Here is a 17,160-nt window from a genome sequence, read left to right as displayed (position 1 = left end):
TGGTAGTTCAGTATCCCGCCTCTGCCCTATTATTGGTGCTTAAAGCGTCTTTTGCGCTTTAATCACATAAGTAAATGGAATGTGCTAAATGTGAAATGTTGATTGGTTAGTAATATTCCGAACGCATCCATGCAGAGTCGTGGCGTGGCTTTTGATTGGTTCATGTTCTTTCTTGTTACCCAATCCCAGATCAATGTGGCGGAAGTAAGGCGGGATGATGCGCAGAATGCCGGCATCTGATTGGGTAGGCGGGTTGCGCAGCGATTTTGAATTTGGTAGTGTTGTCTTTTGGTGGCCTGACTAATAGATGAATGGGAGCGGCTTCCTGCCACCAGTTGTACGGTAAGTACCGATGCAAAGATTCCAAAGAATGTTTTTCTTTGCGATCAGAATGTCACAGAACTGCAACTTATGTCATTCAACCCTCCTCTCATTAAGCAATAGTTTCGCTTCAAATTACTTTGATGTTAGAGTTGTCTTATTCACTAGAAACAATATCCACATGCATGACGAATTGCATTGATTGCTAATCATTTTAGCTGCATGTCGCATAGCAAGCATCAGGAGGTATTATATAATCTCGATTTAATATAAATGGGAAGTCCAGACAATAACTATTTTGTATATGAGACATGCCATGAAATATTGTCTGTGATTATTTGCAAATGTAACTGCACTTGAAAACAGTGTTTATTTTATCCCTTTCTGTCCGCTGGTTCTTACTTGTGAAACAATGCAGCAGTCAGTTCTCCTAGCAGTATATAGGACTATGTTGAGTCAGAAGCAAGAGTACAGAGAATATAAACATATGGACAAGTAGTGCTTTCAGGAGTAGTACATTTAAAAAAAAAACCTGCTGAAATTACAGTAGAATTACATTACTATACAATTACTTGCATAGCATTACACGGTTATTGTTGTGTATTGAAAAATGATTGTAATGTTATTTTTACAATATTCACAATGTGCTAGTTACTTCTGTACGATTACATTACAATAAAGTACTGTTGAAAATGTAGTTTTTGGGTCAAGTTATAATATTTTTTTAATGTTTTAGGACTCTAATCATTTTATTTGCAAGCCCGCCTCTCCCACCTTAACAAGCATCAACAGATCCACATGTTGAGTGGCTCAAGGACTATTAACAAATGAAAACTGACATTAGCACATCAAAGCACTAAGCTTGATTCATTGGGTAGAAATGAGCTCTTAATACTGAACTGTGACTTTACAATAGAGTGTATTTATTAGGTAATTAAGTTGCTTTAAATCTTAGTTGCTGACCGCCACTGCAGCTTTGGGGCCCTCAAGTAGAAGTTTCATCCATTTGTCCTGTGATTCCCATCAGATCATAGTTTGTGTCAGGACAGAAAATCTGCTCAGTTGATGACAGTTGTGTGTATGCATTATCAGGCCAGGAAGTGACTTGGCAGCACCTACCTTTCCCTTCTATTGATCCTCTTATGTAATCTCCTAGAGATCCATCACCTGAGCACTAAGGAACTTAATATTTACAAACTTGTAAGGTTAGTGAAGTTACCAGCAGACAAAATCTGAAAATTGAGGAAATCTATAATCACAATGGTAAATGTCAAGCAACTTTGCAATATACATCAATTAAAAAATATGCAGACATGATTTTTAATGGTTTCTGGCAGTTCCCTAAGCCTAGGCCCCTGCTCTCCTGCTGATCTCTGTGACTACTTTGCTGAGCTGTCTGACTACTGTTACTTTGTATCAACAGCCAGCTGTTGTTAGCCTGCATCCTCCAAACCCCACAATTCCCTGCACACATGATTTCAAAAAGGAACAGAACATCACAGTGCAATGCATTGTGGGTTATGTAGTTCCTGCATGCTGTCTGTAAGCTGTGGAGAAGTTGTTACAATTTGCAACATCAGTGTTTAGTCCCTCCTTCCCTGCCAGGATTTCAAATGATGCAGAAAGAGAACTGTTAAACAGCTGAATTTTAGCATAGAAAATGACATTTATTCATACTTTTTTGAAGAAACAGGTAAATGTGAGTATATTAGGGGTTTCTGTTTTTAGTGGGCCTCTTTATCAAATTTTAGTTTGGAAGCCGGAGTTACCCTTTAATGTTCCTCCTGGTGTTTCAATCTGGCTGATCTGTAATAAAGCAGAAGCAGACTTTGAACTATTACAGTTTGCTACATTCATTGATACATTTCTCAGCAGCATTTGTGGATTATTAGCAACTATTGTATAAATTACAACAGTTGCAATTAAGGTCATTCACCTTAAAATTAACTTGTCATAGAGCTTGATAGTCTGAGACCATTTGTAATTGGTCTTCATATTTTCTGTACTTTTGCAATTGTTTAGCTTTTTGTTCAGCAGCTCTTCAGTTTGGAATTTCAGAAGTATATGTTGCTAGTATTTAAACTGAGAGACTGGAATATCTATAGAAAAGTAAGTAATAAAAATTTGCAATAACAATAAAATTGTAGCCACCCAGAGCAGTTGCTTTGGCTACTGAAAAGATTAAAAAGTGAAAAATTAAAAAGCTATAAGAAATAAACAATGAAGACCATTGAAAAGTTGTGAAGAATCAGCTGTTCTATAACATACTAAAAATTACTTTCCATTATTTATTTTTTACTGTTTTGCCAAAATCTAAGTTTAAAGTTAAATGTTCGTGTCTCTGGTGTTTGAGCCTGGCAGCTCAGTAATTCAGGCGCAGACTCTAAACTGTTACAATTTTGCAACATTTAGTTGATACATTTCTCAGCAGCATCTCTGGAGTATTAGCAACTATTGTTTCAATTTTAACAGCTGCCTATAATGAAACTCAGAGATTCTGCTCAGCAGGGACAAAATAACAAATGTATCAACTAAATGTATCAATTTAGAACAGTTTACATACAGGGTCGACACCCCCTCCCAGAGGTGAAAAATTATTCTTTACACTTAAATATTAGAAAAACAGTCACATATAGAAAATATGAAAAAAGTCATTTGAAAAAAGTTATTTCTGGTGATCTATCGGAAACCAACTAGTTGTTTGAAGGTGAACCACCCCTTTAAAGAGGAACCACTCTTTTAATGAACATCAGGAAATCTGCTCATCAGGGTCAAAGATAACAAATGTATCAACTAATGTATATACAATACAATATACTGGGTCAGAGAATCCCCCCCCCCCCGGCTTGTTTAGAAAGACATAAGAAGGTGTAAAATTAAACTTTAAACTTCAGTATTAGAAAAATGTCCATAAATAGAAAATAAAAACTTATTGAAAAAAGTATTTCTGGTGAACAATCTGAAATCAGTGTTGAAATAAAGTGATGGAAGGTGAACAGCCACTTTATTATGAATTCTATGAAGCAGTTATATTGTATATTATCGTGGTTTAATTCTGTTGGTGCATAGACAATAATGATTGCAATTTGATCACTTGTTTTCACAAAGCTCACCACCACAATAAAAAAAAAACCCACACACACGATTGCAAAAAAAAGTTGCAACCTTCATAGTACCTAACAGTACATGGCTTGTCCTGGTGCTGGCTTTCTCTAGTTAGTGGCAGGTTATAGACACCATGAATAGTGTAAAATCTGAGGGGCAGGGATAATGACACCATTGAAGTCCCGTGATTCTGGTTCTCAGGTCACTGACATGCTTGATCTAGATCTTGAGCCAGCTTATGACCAGGAATGTATATTGTTTCTGCAATACAAAATTGAATGGCGAGTCAGATTCACTGATCCCCCAACTTCAGTTTTAGGAAATGGTTGTGCCTGTAGTAAATTTGTATCTTACCATTCTTAAAGGTGCACAAACATAGGTAGTTATTGGTTGTATATTGGTTGTATCTGACAAGTTCTCATTTACATATTGACATAACTGATCAGAAAATCCATTAGGCTGAAGATTGTATCAGGCCATGTTTGTCATTTGCAGTTGGTCTACATGGGCATCACAAGTAATCCACTCAATCAATTTCCCAATAATTCATCTGTAAAGGCTGCTTTGGAGACAGTTTCAGTCTTGTGTGATCCTATAGTTCCATATTTTATTTTATTATTTATTTTATTATCTGGAGTCCCCAGGTGTTGATGGCCTCCCAACACCCTTTAACCCTTAATTATGTGTTGAAGGATTTTGGACATTTTAGTCCAGCAATATCTGGAAGCCCAAGTTTTAAGTGTAATAGATTATGGCTGGTTTGTACAACAAATCCTGCCTGCCATTTCTTCCTATTTATGTGTTGTTCACAGGCCTACACTAAACTGTGTGTCCATAAGTCCCTCCCCCAGCTAGCCAAATTGTGCTGATTAACCGCTTTATATCAACTTACCTGTGGAAGGAGAAAGTTTGACAGCAGTAGGATATACTGTGCTTAAAATGAAGTCATGATATTTGCTGTCTTTGCTTCAGAATGAAATACAGCAGTTATCTTTTTATTTGGCTGATCGCATCCAACTAAAGCTTTATATAAGTTCTTACATATGAAACCAAGATGTGCCAATTATACTCTAACCTGTGCATACCGGTATTTTTAATTTTTTAAAATGTAACTGAAAGATGCATGTTTATGAGCAGATCAGTTGTGGTTTTGCATGCCAATTTTCTCTTTGACATTATTAAGCTAGAGGTAAGCTTGGCAAAAATAAGTTCATTTTTAATTTCTAACATTTAACAATGTGACTCTCTAATTTAAATGTATATATGTGCTCTCTTCAGAGCTGGCTTGAGGCCAAATAGCAGAATATTGTACAAAACCTAGCAACAGCTTAGCTTTGTACATAAGCAATATATTGTTCATGCTTTGTTAGTGGAAAATAAAAACTGCTGCTTAAGCTTCTTAGAAATGTACAAGACCTCTAGAATAATTTTGTTTTGTAAATGCTAAAAAATATTACTTTTTTAAAATCATGCTTATTTATTATTTTTTTGTCAAGAAAATGGCAAAATTTATACAAGCAAGAAGGAGACCAGGAAAACACAGAAAGAAACTGTGGCAAGTGAAGAAATCTAATTGTTCAAGACCCAGCCAAACACTGTAAGATCTATATGTTGATTCAAATGTCTAATAAAACCTTTATTTGTATTTTGTAATAACTTTTTGTCAATTGTGTATGTAGGCTAGAGTTAAATATTATCTTTAAGACATATGGAATGAACTGATTATGCATTTGTTTGTCTACTATGTCTACATTTAATTGTGCTAGCTGAGAAACGTGTTCTTGAATGCTGCCATAAACAGTGCTTCCTTGCCAAAGGCTAGCTCTGGATCTTGGGTAGGCAAGAATTAATTACGTCCCAAAAGTTTACTATATTATTCAGTATGCGTATTGTGTTCTTGCAATTTTGACTGATATCTATGTTCTGTGGTTATTGGTTGGTTCCAGGGCTGTGAGTCAGTTTATGGTACCTCCGACTTTAATATACTAATGTATTTTCCATGTTGATTAAAACAACACAACATACAAGACATTGTATCACTACCAAAGCTCAGCCATTTTAAAGCTTTATGAAGATGATATCTGCTTTTGGGAACAAACCAAAGAACTACTGGCTAGGAAGTTGGTGCACTACCCTATTGGCATCCAAGCCTGTCACTGCCAACACGAAGTTTGGGTCTAAATCAATAACTAAGCCTATATCATTGTGGCTTTTTATTTATTCTAGAAACTACAAACATTCCTTAAACCTAAAGATTAAACATATTGTTTTTATAAAGAGGTTATAAAGTATAAGGAAATAGCATTAGCATTTAGAAAAATTTTAAACAACTTTAATATTTAATAAAAATATAAACCACATCTGTTGGTAATTTTTGGTAATTCATAGAAGCTCTTAAATCTGATATGATTATTTTCAGTGCTTGTATACTCCAGATTAAAATGTTGTATGAATGGCAGTTCAGCTGGACTTCACACTGGGCTTTATTCATATATAGAGAGGTACTTTATTATGACTATTATCAGTGAACTAGGGCACTGCATATTGTATTTTTTATTGCGATTTAAGGTTATTAGGAGTTGGCAGGGTCGGACTGGGCCGACTGAACACAGGGAAAAAAAATTCTGATGGTCTGCCCTGTTAAACAGATATACACTTGGTACGCAACCTACGCAATGTGGTGCGATGGAGCGCATGTGCGTGGGGGGTGCAGTTTGGAAGTCTGGAAGGGGGCCCTGGTGGCTGCCAGGCGGGGTCCCAGCCCAGGTGGGACCTCCGTGCCCAATCCGACGCTGGGAGTTGGAGTCTGTAGATTTTTGGAGACTCCAGCTCCGACTCCAGATACCCAATATTGCGTCAGACTCCACAGCTCTAGTTGGTTCGTTGATCGGGCAAGTGTGTTCTCTTCATTTGTTGATGTACCGTTTTGCCCAATACATGGTGCACTGGCATACAAGGAAGTGAAGAGCAAGGCTTTTCAGACTGTTTTAGCTGTTGGCCCAAATGAGCAGAACAATAGAAAGGTGTCCATACCATGTATTGCCTCTTGTATGGTAACTGACCTCTGGGCCTGCAAGTTGATCTGTCAGATGCCATACATCAAGGTCAAGATGCCATACATCAAGGTCAGCACCAAAGCTTGAGCCTTATCCCAGTTTTGTCTCACCATTCATTGATCAGGGTCAGTGGCATTAACAGAAGCAAATCCTTTTTATCTCAATCCTTCTCACATTTTATAATTTAACAGGGAACACTAAAAATGAAAATGTGTTTATTTACAAGGTGTCACAACGAATAGTTGTCAAGACAAAATGCTGAGAACAGCCAACTATTGTCACTGCAACTTTCCCAGAAAATTTTTAGCAAACCCACAAATGTTTAAATTGTAGACTAAAACTGCATTACATTTAAATGTAGTTGTGTTTTTTTGTGGGTTTTTATTTATTGGGAAAAAAGCTGCAAATCCACAAAGAAACGGTCAGGCCTTACCAGTGCCCTGAGATACGATAGATGCCACTACATTAGGTTCCATCTGCAGTGTTACCAGTGGCTACCTTGTTAAATCGAATGAAATGTCATGACAGAAGCATACTTTTGTGCATTTGATTGATTTCTGTTCTTCCCTTTGAGGACAATGTGTGTTTATATTAAGCTATGTAGTCCATGATGTACAAAACCCTTTGAGCTGGCATTCTATATCACTCAGAGGGAATTGTTAGGCCTTTATGTTCTTCAATATCAACTAACTAAACCTCCTTCCGTAATTGTTCTTTCTTTTAACTGTTCATTTTAGAAGGAAAATAAAAAGTTTCTATTTATGTTATTTAACATACATAAGCGTTAGAAACCCCATCATCACTTTTATTTTTAATTGTCACATTTCGTGAAAATGTCCGTTTTGTAATAATAACTATCAATTTGCCTTAGCCACTTGCCTGTTGTAGAACATACATTATATGGTGTCAGCTGTCAGGGACATAACTGCTGTAGCTGTAACATGTACTTTTCTTTGTTGCACTTTGATCTGTTCCACTCCGCATGTTTACTGCAACAGGTACTGCAGCTAGACCAAATCCCTATCAGTCAAAGGGTTAAATACACATTATAAGTAAACATACATATGAGTGGGTGCTGGTATAATACAAGCCACACCTGAGACATTCACCATAGTCATCCGTTCAGCAGCACTAGGTATTTGTGTCTAAGGTATGTCAAGGTTCAATGTGCAACTGTTAGCTATGTATAGTTTGTGACAACTTGCTCATTAATTGTGCACAGAACATTCTGTACACAAACCTACACAACATCATTTATATTGCATTCTCACATTTAAAGTCAATATCATGTGCAGAGTATATTTCCAAAGACAAGGATACAAACACTTGTCAGAGCAATAACTCATAGCAACCATGTCTGTACTATCATTATCCTATCTGTATTAAAATTACCAAAGGTTATTGATGATTGGATACTATCTGCGTGTCTGCATTCAATTTGTAAATGATTTTTGATGTGTATTTTCTATGTGAAGTTATATTGTTCTCCTAAACATGCTCTTTAATTTAGAATCCATCGTTTAAATTGGTTGCATTCTTTGCTACTTTGCAGGATTCCAGATCAAGTCGTAACAAGTGGTTCCTGGCATCTAAATCTGCTTCTGGTTGGCAGTTTCATTAGCCTTCAAAACACAGGGAATTTTCTAGTGAATGCATTTCTTTCTTTGTACTGGTGGAGTCACAACAGAGTAAAAAAGGTTTGCTAATGCTTGCATTCTTTAAACTCAATATGCTGCATAAACAACAATTTTTTAATTTGCAATATTTTCTGGTATCTTTTTAGGTTATTGAATAACCATTGTCTTCTGCCCTAGCAGAGAGCCACTGTAAAGATACATAATCTCCTAATTCAAGCAGAGAAACATTTCACACTAAATGCTCACTTGATGCACAGTTAGTATGTATTACTCCAGACTGAGTATACAGCATACCTCCCAACTGTCCTGTTTTGAGCAGAACAGTCTCGATTTTGACAGCTCAGCCCGCAGTTCCGGGTTTGTTCCTGAAATGTCCCTACTTTCTCTTTGATCTCCTGCACTGAACAGCCATAAAAAGAAACAACATTTCTAACTTAATTGGCTTTTAACAGAGAGCCCAGAATAGATACTTAGGTACTTTTGTAACAATATAAGATAAGAAGAATCTGCTGTGTAACCTGAGCTTTTTCTCCTTTGAATGGTTGCCCCCATGGCTACACAGCAGCTTATTTATATAAACAATAGTAGTGTTTCTTAAGCAAACACATCAGTTTTACCAGTGGAGGGCAACACTGCATTATATTTTCATTACTTTAAAACACTTTTATTTTTTGACGTTACTGTTCCTTTAAAGGGCAATTCAACTTCATTAGCAAAACTGTAATCACACATAAAAACCACAGAAATGTGGTCAAACTTTCATGACCTGCCAAATGTTGTAAAATGGACATGGTAATTATGGGGTGTGACCATAAAAATAGGCATGCAATGGAAAATAGGCATTTCCAAAATGTTGGGAGGTATGATACAAGTTTTCAACATGTGCAAAATAAATTAAACTTGTGCTGAAATTATGTTCTGCCTACTCTTTTGATTAAAAAAATAAAATATATTTCTGGATTGGTTGCACACTAACTTCCCTATAATTAGCTGAGTTAGTAATCTGTATATTTTAGCTAACAGATAAAATTAGTTTTCCAAGGTCAATACACGTTTTTTCATGCATGGAATATCTTTTACATTTGCAGCTATGGTGATTGCCGCATGTAAAACTCTTAACATATAGCTATCCAGTGTAATCGCAGGAAATTAAAATTAATTTGCATCAATTGTGCACATATTTCATGTCTAATAATAATAATGATGTGATTATATTTCAGTAGCATTGTTGGGTTTGTAGCTCTTGTGATATGAAACATGTATATTTGTTATTGGCAGCACCTTTTGTTGGTAAAGAATACAATATTCCCACCAATCATCTACCATCGGGAACTCCGAGCTCTTAGACAGCGACTGCAGAAACTTGAAGCAGAGTTTTCCATGTTGCAGACCTCATTTGCTGTGAGTATCCAATCCTATTCCAGCCCAGTCAGAATTTCATGGTGGACAGTGGACAGTCTGTCATGAAATGCTGTTTAGAAAGATTAATGTTAATCAGCTTTAATGTTAATTAGCTGCCTTGTCTTACATTGTATCAACAGTCTGACTCTGAGCCATCAGGGCAGAGAATAGAAAGGAACAATCACTGTTTTTCAATAGCAATACATATACAAATAGCTTAAAAACCATAGAGAATTTGTAAGTAAGAATATTGCAAATATGCTTAGACATGTTTTCTTTTTTTAGGTAAAAAATTTTATTTGGGCTGTCATACTCTTTAAAGGAATTGTTTAGTTTAAAAATAAAAACTGGGTAAATAGATAGGCTGTGCAAAATAAAAAATGTTTCTAATATAGTAAGTTAGGCAAAAATGTAATGTATAAAGGCTGGTGTGACTGGATGTGTAACACAGTAGCCAGAACACTACTGCCTGCTTTTCAGCTCTCTTGGTTTACACTGACTGATTGGTTACTGCCTGGTAGCCAGGGTAACCAGAGACTTGAGGGAGGGCACATGGGTCATATCTGTTGCTTTTGAATCTGAGCTGAATGCTGAGGATCAATTGCAAACTCACTTAACAGATATGTACCATGTGGCCCCCCTTCAAGTCACTGACTAACTCAGAGTTATAGAGCTGAAAAGCAGAAAGTAGTGTTCTGGCTATTATGTTACACATCCAGTCTTTATACATTACATTTTTGGCTAACTAACTATATTAGAAACGTTTTTTTTTTTTTTGCACAGCCTATCTATTTACACAGTTTTTATTTATTTTTAACACTGAACTGTTCCTTTAAGACCTTTATGTAATAAAAGGCACTACCCGGGAGCAGTAACCCATAGCAACTAATCAGCAGGTAGCCTTTACTGGTCACCTGTTTAAAAGCAAACATCTTATTGATTGCTATGGGTTACTGCTCCTGGGCAAACATAGTGCCTTTTATTACATATGGGGGCTTGTGCAGTAAGTTACCAAAAATCGGATTTTGTCCATATATTGCAATAAATTCAAGCTGGTCAAGTATGTCACAGTCATCCCTGGTCTGATCAGTTCTACATGTATTTTCATCTGATTCGACTCCTTCACTATACATTTTACACAGGGACTTTTTTTTTCCTGCAACTTGCTTTGCATCTTCAGTGAAATGTTTTTCTAGTACTGTGGCTTTATTTATTGAATGAACATTGTTTTTATTTCAGAATAAAATACATGAAACCAGCTTGACAGATAACACCTGTTGTAGATGTGGCAATTCTAAAACCATCACTCCTATCATACCTCTCCATTCTGAGACAGCCAACCAAAGTACCCCAACCTTACATCCTCCTCTGCCACCACCCCTGCCACCACCTCCTGCCCCTCCTTTACCGCCTCCACCACCCCCAGTTCTTGCGACATCCTTTCCACTAAAAAAGTCTTCTCTTGTTCGGGAAAAAACGGAAAGTGCCAAAATAATTAAGGTGAGATATTCCTGTATAATTATTCTTAGGAACTGTGTACACTGTTTAGCTATTTTTTATGTGTGGTTCTGTTACAATTACCCAGCAGGTAGGTTTTCATTAAAATATGTTGATAATACTTTCCTATGTTCTATAAACAGGATTCATATTGGCTTACTGCTTTTCATTACCTGTAAATATATTTTAATGTGTGTTTTTATTGTAATGCTTGACCAGCAAATCTAGAAATTGATTGTTATGGATTTTTAAAATCCGTCATTGGCATCTATGTCTAATTTTAGAATTTGTTGTTTTCTGTGTTTTTATTTCCAGGACGACCCCTTGAGACAAAGTGGACCTGTTCAGATAAGACTTAAAGACATTCTTAATGTCAGATTAAAGAAAACAAAAGATTTACAAACTGTAAATATAGTTCTTTTTCCCTTAATCCTGCTAATGTTCCTTTTACCGCAGATTCACAACATAAACTCATTTGCACATCCATAGAATGTTGGGTCACATATATAAAGTTAATGTAAATAAGCACACTGTACATTTTGTTTTTGACAGATAACATAATTAATTGTGTTTCTGTATTTTCCCAAACTGATAGAACCATATGAAAAAGGGGACTTAATAGTATTATTATTTCTTAAAGGATGGATTAGATCAGAAAACAGGACTTCCACCTGTTTCTCTGTCTGAGTTGCAGGGATTAAATCTGAAAATGGCTTCAAAGATGGTGCCTCGTCGACTAGCAAACATTTTCAAGTAAGAACAAATTGAATGAAAGTGTCACACAACAAATAATAATGTTGCATATTAATACTTGCCTTTTATTAACATCTACAGAGAAGCTTCAAATTGTAGCCCATTAGACTTAAGAAGACGACTTAAGAAGGTCAACATGGTGAGGTAATTCATGAGATATTTCATAATTTTCTGTAAACAGCGAGGGCTATGTCTATGAAATGCTCATTTCCAGGGATTATCCCTAGAGATATTTAAGGTTTGCAGAGGGTCTGTATTTATTAAGCAGCAAGTTTGGAAGATTTTTTTCTATGTGTCTGATACAGTAACATTATTAAAGGTGGCCAGAAGAGTTTCATTAGATACTGCCAATCGTAAACATAATTCTGGGGATCACTTAATGGTTTTGCATTTTAGATTTTTACAGCTTGTCTGAAATTACAGGCAAAAGGACCTAAAATGTGTGATTTGCTTACAGGAGTCCTGGAGGAACACCACTGTATAACAGAGATAACAAAGAGAATGGCACCGGGCTGAACCCATTAATGACAAAGGCTCTTAGGCAGAAATTTCAGGCAAGTTGTCATAATTTATTTGTGTTGTCATAAAACTCTTTCCCCAAAATCATTGCTGTATATCTCATTAAGCATTTCTATTTGGATATAAATTGTGATTTGGCGTGAAAAAGCCTTTTTTACAGAGGTCCTCCAACCAAAAACTTTTTAGGATAATGAAAGAAAAAATATAATTCTAAGCAACTTTCCAATATACTATTATTAAAGTTTTTTTTAGTGGTTTTAAAATTATTTGTAGATGTAACCACTTTTTAAAGTAGTATTTGTTATGCATTGCTTTCAAAATTTCTATGAATAATAGTATTATTGGTATATGCTACAACAGCATTTTCATCTTTTGTCTTCACAACTGGGTCATGTTTCAACATTGAAATGTTTAATTATTTTATATTGGATTAGGATTGCATGTTTTCACTGCAAAAATGACTGCCTTAAATTATAGTTTTTTTTTTATTAAAAAAAATAGGCATAAGGTTCAGCACAAGCAGTAGTCCTTAAACACCAATTGAACAAGGAGCTGCCCCTTTCTATGTCAATGAAACCTAAGTGAGAGAAAGTTCTATGAATATAATTTATTCCTTATAATGTACAGTAATTTTAAAGCAAATCGACAATTATACCTGCTTCTAAACAGTGTGTTTCTTGTCTTTTATTGTATAACTTGTTCGCATACAGCCAGATGAGAGGAAAAAAAAGTTTTTTTTCAAGACACGTATCATAGTTCATCCTTTGCCAAATGTTAATTCCTCACTGCTGGAGTGCAGCTTGCAGTATTAATAAAGTTAAATTAGAAACTATCTAGAGTAGACCCTCATCTGCCTAACAAAGTTGTAACTTTGCAACTGTGTACATCCATGAGAAGAGTAAGAAGCAAAACTAGATATTGTAGAGTTAATTGATATAACTTAAAGGGGTTGTTTACCTTTGAGTTAGCTTTTAGTATAATATAGAGAGTGGTATTTTATTTGTGGTTTTTGAGTTATTTAGCTCTTTATTCAGTAGTTCCTCAGTTTGCAGTTTCAGCGGTCTGGTTGCTTATGAGTAAGGGACTGGAATATGAATTGGAGATGGCCAAAGTAGAAATAGGAGTAATAAAAAGCAATAACAATAAATTTGTAGCCTTACAGAGAATTTGTTTCTAGATGGGGGTCAGTAACCCCCATCTGAAAGTTGGAAAGTGTCAGATAAATAAATAATGAAAACCAACTGAAAAGTTGCTTAGATTTGGCCATTCTATAACATACTAGAAATTAACTTAAAGGAGAAGGAAAGGTTAAAACTAAGTAAGCCTTATCAGAAAGGCCCATCTAAATATACCAGTAAATCCCCAAAGTAATGTTGCTCTGAGTCCCTTGTCAAAAGAAACACTGCATTTCTTTCCTTCTATTGTGTATACATGGCTTCTGTATCAGACTTCCTGTTTTCATCTTAAACCTCATTGCCCTGGGCAAGAGCATGCTCAGTTTGCTCCTCTTCCCCCCCTCCCTTCTCTACTGTAATCTGAGCCCAGAGCAGGGAGAGACTCAGGCAGGAAGTGATGTCACACCACATAATACTGCAGCTCCTATCCTAAACAAACAGAGAGTTTCTAGAGCTTTTTACTCAGGTATGGTAAAAAATTCTACAGAATAAATATAGTGTTCTAGCTTGCACTATTGCAGCTAATCTATTGGCAATAAAATGCCTCTGTAGCTTTCCTTCTCCTTTAAAGGTGAACCAACCCTTCAAAGGAGTTGTTCGCCTTTGAGTTAACTTTTAGTATGATGTAAAGACAATTTTCTATTGGTTTTTAATTTTTTATTATTTGGGGTTTTTGAGTTATTTAGCTTTTTATTCAGCAGCTCTCCAGTTTGCAATTTCAGTAATCTGGTTGCTAGGGTCCAGTTAACCCTAGCGACCAGGGTCGGACTGGGCCGATGGTGCCGATGCGCATGATGGAGATGGGAATTGGAGGTCGGGGAATGCCAGGAGGACCCTACCTTTTGCAGCCATGGTGGGCCCTTAAGGCTCCAGTCCAACCCTGCTAGTAACCATGTATTGATCAGAATATGATCAGGAATATGACTAGGAGAGGCCTGAATAGCAAGGTGAGTAATAAAAAGTAGCATTGACTATACATTGTAGCCTTACAGAGCATTTGGTTTTAGATGGGGTCACTGACACCCCCCCCCCCCATTTGAAAGCTGAAAAGACTCAGAAGAAGGAAACAAATACTTAAAAAGCTATAGAAAATAAATAATGAAGACCAATTGAACAATTGCTTAGGATTGGCCATTCTATAACATACTAAAAGTTAACTTAAAGGTGAACCACCCCTTTAAGGTATTTTCCCTTCTTGTCACTCTAGATTTGTTCTGTCCCTGAAAACAAAATACCTATGAGCCACACACAGTAGGTAGCTTACTGCAGCCAACTAGGCTATAGCCAAGCATAAAAAGCATAAATTGCATCTCATATTTTAAAATAGCGTTAACATTATTTGTAAATGTAAATTTAACTGAGTCTTTAAAGAGTATGTTCAATAAAATATGTTTTGCAGATGGCTCATCCAAAAAGCCCATCTCCATTGCGATCATCTCCAGGAAACAGAAGCTTTGAAGAGTTGCCTTAAAGCCACTTGCTTTTTCTCCAAAGACGTGCTACTGTTTGCACTATTACTGTACTATTTTTAAAACTGTTATGTATATATATATTTTTTAATAATCTCAGTATTGATTCAGTTGATGGATTGCCTATGCCACTTCAGGATTCTGTTTTTGAAGAAAAAAATGTTTTTAATATGAGTGGTGCTATTAAACATTTAATATGGTTTATAAGCAGCTGGGGATAACTGTCTGAATATTAACAATTAATTTGATCTTGGTAATTCATCATTCATTGATTACTTATAGGCATCTATAGGGACAGGGTTTCAGCTGGATAAACCTGTCTGCAAATTTAAAGGATAACAGTGTATCATAAACCTCCAGCAACAAACTCTTGTAAGCTGTACTGTTTTATTATGTGCAAAAAACAATATGGCAGCTACCATTGCTTTGCCTAATTTAAAATATGCTTGGCCCTTTTACTTTATTGCCTTATGAAAAATAATCGTTCAATGACAGATCCGCACACACACAAGGTTATGCAGTCGGGGAGTTAACCCCTTTTATTTTGCTACCAGTATCAACTTTTCGGGGGGAAACCCTCCCTTCATCAGGAAGAAATATATACCGGTTTCCAAGGAGAGGATTGGACTTCAGCAAAAAGTGACTCCCTTTTTTTGTTCTAGTTTCATTCTCTTTTTTGCAACATGCGGGTCTTCTTTGCAATGTTCTGGTATTTTCTCTAAGAACCACTGAAATTAAAAACAGCACTTTGTTTAAAAGGAAATCAATAAAACCAGGGAAATACCAGGAAAGAGTGTGAAAGCTACACAATGGTTTGTTACCAAATTTCGTGGAGAACCACTATCCTTCGGTTAGGTGCACCATAGCTATTTAGCCTGATGAGCATTTATATCTGGATTCCCTCTGTAACTGAGTCAGTTGGTTACATTGCCAATAACTGACTGCCTTAGTTTTAAAGAGGAAGTATAACAAGACTAAGCCTGACCACTCATGCATCTATATTCAGCCACCCTGTTTACATAGTGTGGTGCTTATGGCGAATCTCCACTAAACCAATATCTGGTTGTATGTGCCAATGAGATTGCTATTAGCCAATAGCAATTAGAGAGGATGCCTACAATCATTTCTCTCTTGTGTGTATGTTGCTCTTGTGATCTTGTGACAGTTGTCTAAACACAATCATTAAAACAAGCCTAGGGAAGAATGTAAGACTGCAGTGTTAGTACTGGTTATTTCAATTGTTGGATAAATATGTTATTTCCTAGAGCAATATTTAAACAAAGAAAAGACTGAAATGCATCTTTTTGAGTATTAAGCATGCTAAAATGCTACCTTACATTATCTGTAGCCTTACTTTTATCACTTTGACACTTTTGCTGGTCTAAGTAATAGAAAACATCAAAGGAAGTGCTACAAATAATCATAACTATTTTTTGGATACATTTATATAATTTTATAAGCAGATAAGTCTTGGTTTTGCTGCTTCAGAAAGTGAATGTAAAGCCACAGACTACTGCCCATTATATTGTTTTATAAAAGCCTGTATTATAAGTGTCTTTGTAAGTGTTATATCTGTGTACTGCATTATTTGTCTTGTTCTATGTTTTGTTATGTTCTCTTTTGACAGCACACATTAAATGCTGCTAATGTAAAATCCATCTAGCTTTCGTTTATGATTCTTTGTTCAAGGGCTTAAATGGGGGGTTTCTACACTTTTTGATTTTGGACTCTTCTTGAGGCATAACGATTAGGCTTGATAGAGGGTCCAGTGTGGCCTGAAACGTTGCCAAACTTTTGATGTCTACTTTGAGCCAATAAAAGCACTTTTCTTTACACTACAAACTGGATCAGTGTGCTACAGTTTCCTTGGACTTCTTCTTGAGGCATAACGTTTAGTCACGCCTCCACTACTTATAAGGCAACTGATAAACGCATTGGCAAGACAATTAACTTTGCTACAGTTTGAGTATTCAAGAGCATATGCCCTCCTGGGATCAACCCCACAGTTTTGAAACTTATGAGACTTATTTATTTTATTGTGTGGCATTTTCAACTGCAGATCCACCATCGTAAAGTAAGAGATCAAGATTATGACTTGAGAAATACAACAGGTTGTTTTTGGTTCTTGCTGCCAATTGTTGAAATAGTGGTCACGTTATTCTTTATCTTCTGTGTTCTATATTACCAGCTCTGACTTCAAGTCTGTGTACGTCGCTTAAAGCTCTGT

At 36.1% G+C, this 17,160-nt stretch overlaps 1 protein-coding gene across 2 annotated transcripts; it reads left to right on the top strand.

The window, feature by feature from the left end:
- Positions 1-10: 10 nt before the first annotated feature.
- On the top strand, positions 11-16,591 carry prr11.L (proline rich 11 L homeolog). Of its 2 annotated transcripts, none has more exons than XM_018246895.2 (10): positions 11-342; positions 4,923-5,023; positions 8,035-8,179; positions 9,398-9,520; positions 10,760-11,020; positions 11,333-11,422; positions 11,658-11,770; positions 11,852-11,914; positions 12,228-12,324; positions 14,864-16,591. In XM_018246895.2, the coding sequence occupies exons 2-10, from the start codon at positions 4,926-4,928 to the stop codon at positions 14,933-14,935; spliced, it is 1,062 nt and encodes a 353-aa protein (XP_018102384.1). In that variant the 5' UTR covers positions 11-342; positions 4,923-4,925; the 3' UTR covers positions 14,936-16,591. The 2 variants fall into 2 exon arrangements, with proteins under 2 accessions (XP_018102384.1, XP_041438171.1); XM_041582237.1 differs by lacking the exon at positions 11-342 and adding an exon at positions 4,535-4,615.
- Positions 16,592-17,160: the final 569 nt, after the last annotated feature.

Source organism: Xenopus laevis, chromosome 2L (genome assembly GCF_017654675.1).
Source record: "Xenopus laevis strain J_2021 chromosome 2L, Xenopus_laevis_v10.1, whole genome shotgun sequence".
In the NCBI taxonomy this organism is placed as follows: Eukaryota; Metazoa; Chordata; class Amphibia; order Anura; family Pipidae; genus Xenopus; species Xenopus laevis.
The sequence above is the reverse complement of the archived record's forward strand: the minus strand, read 5'-3'. Positions and strand labels throughout refer to the sequence as shown.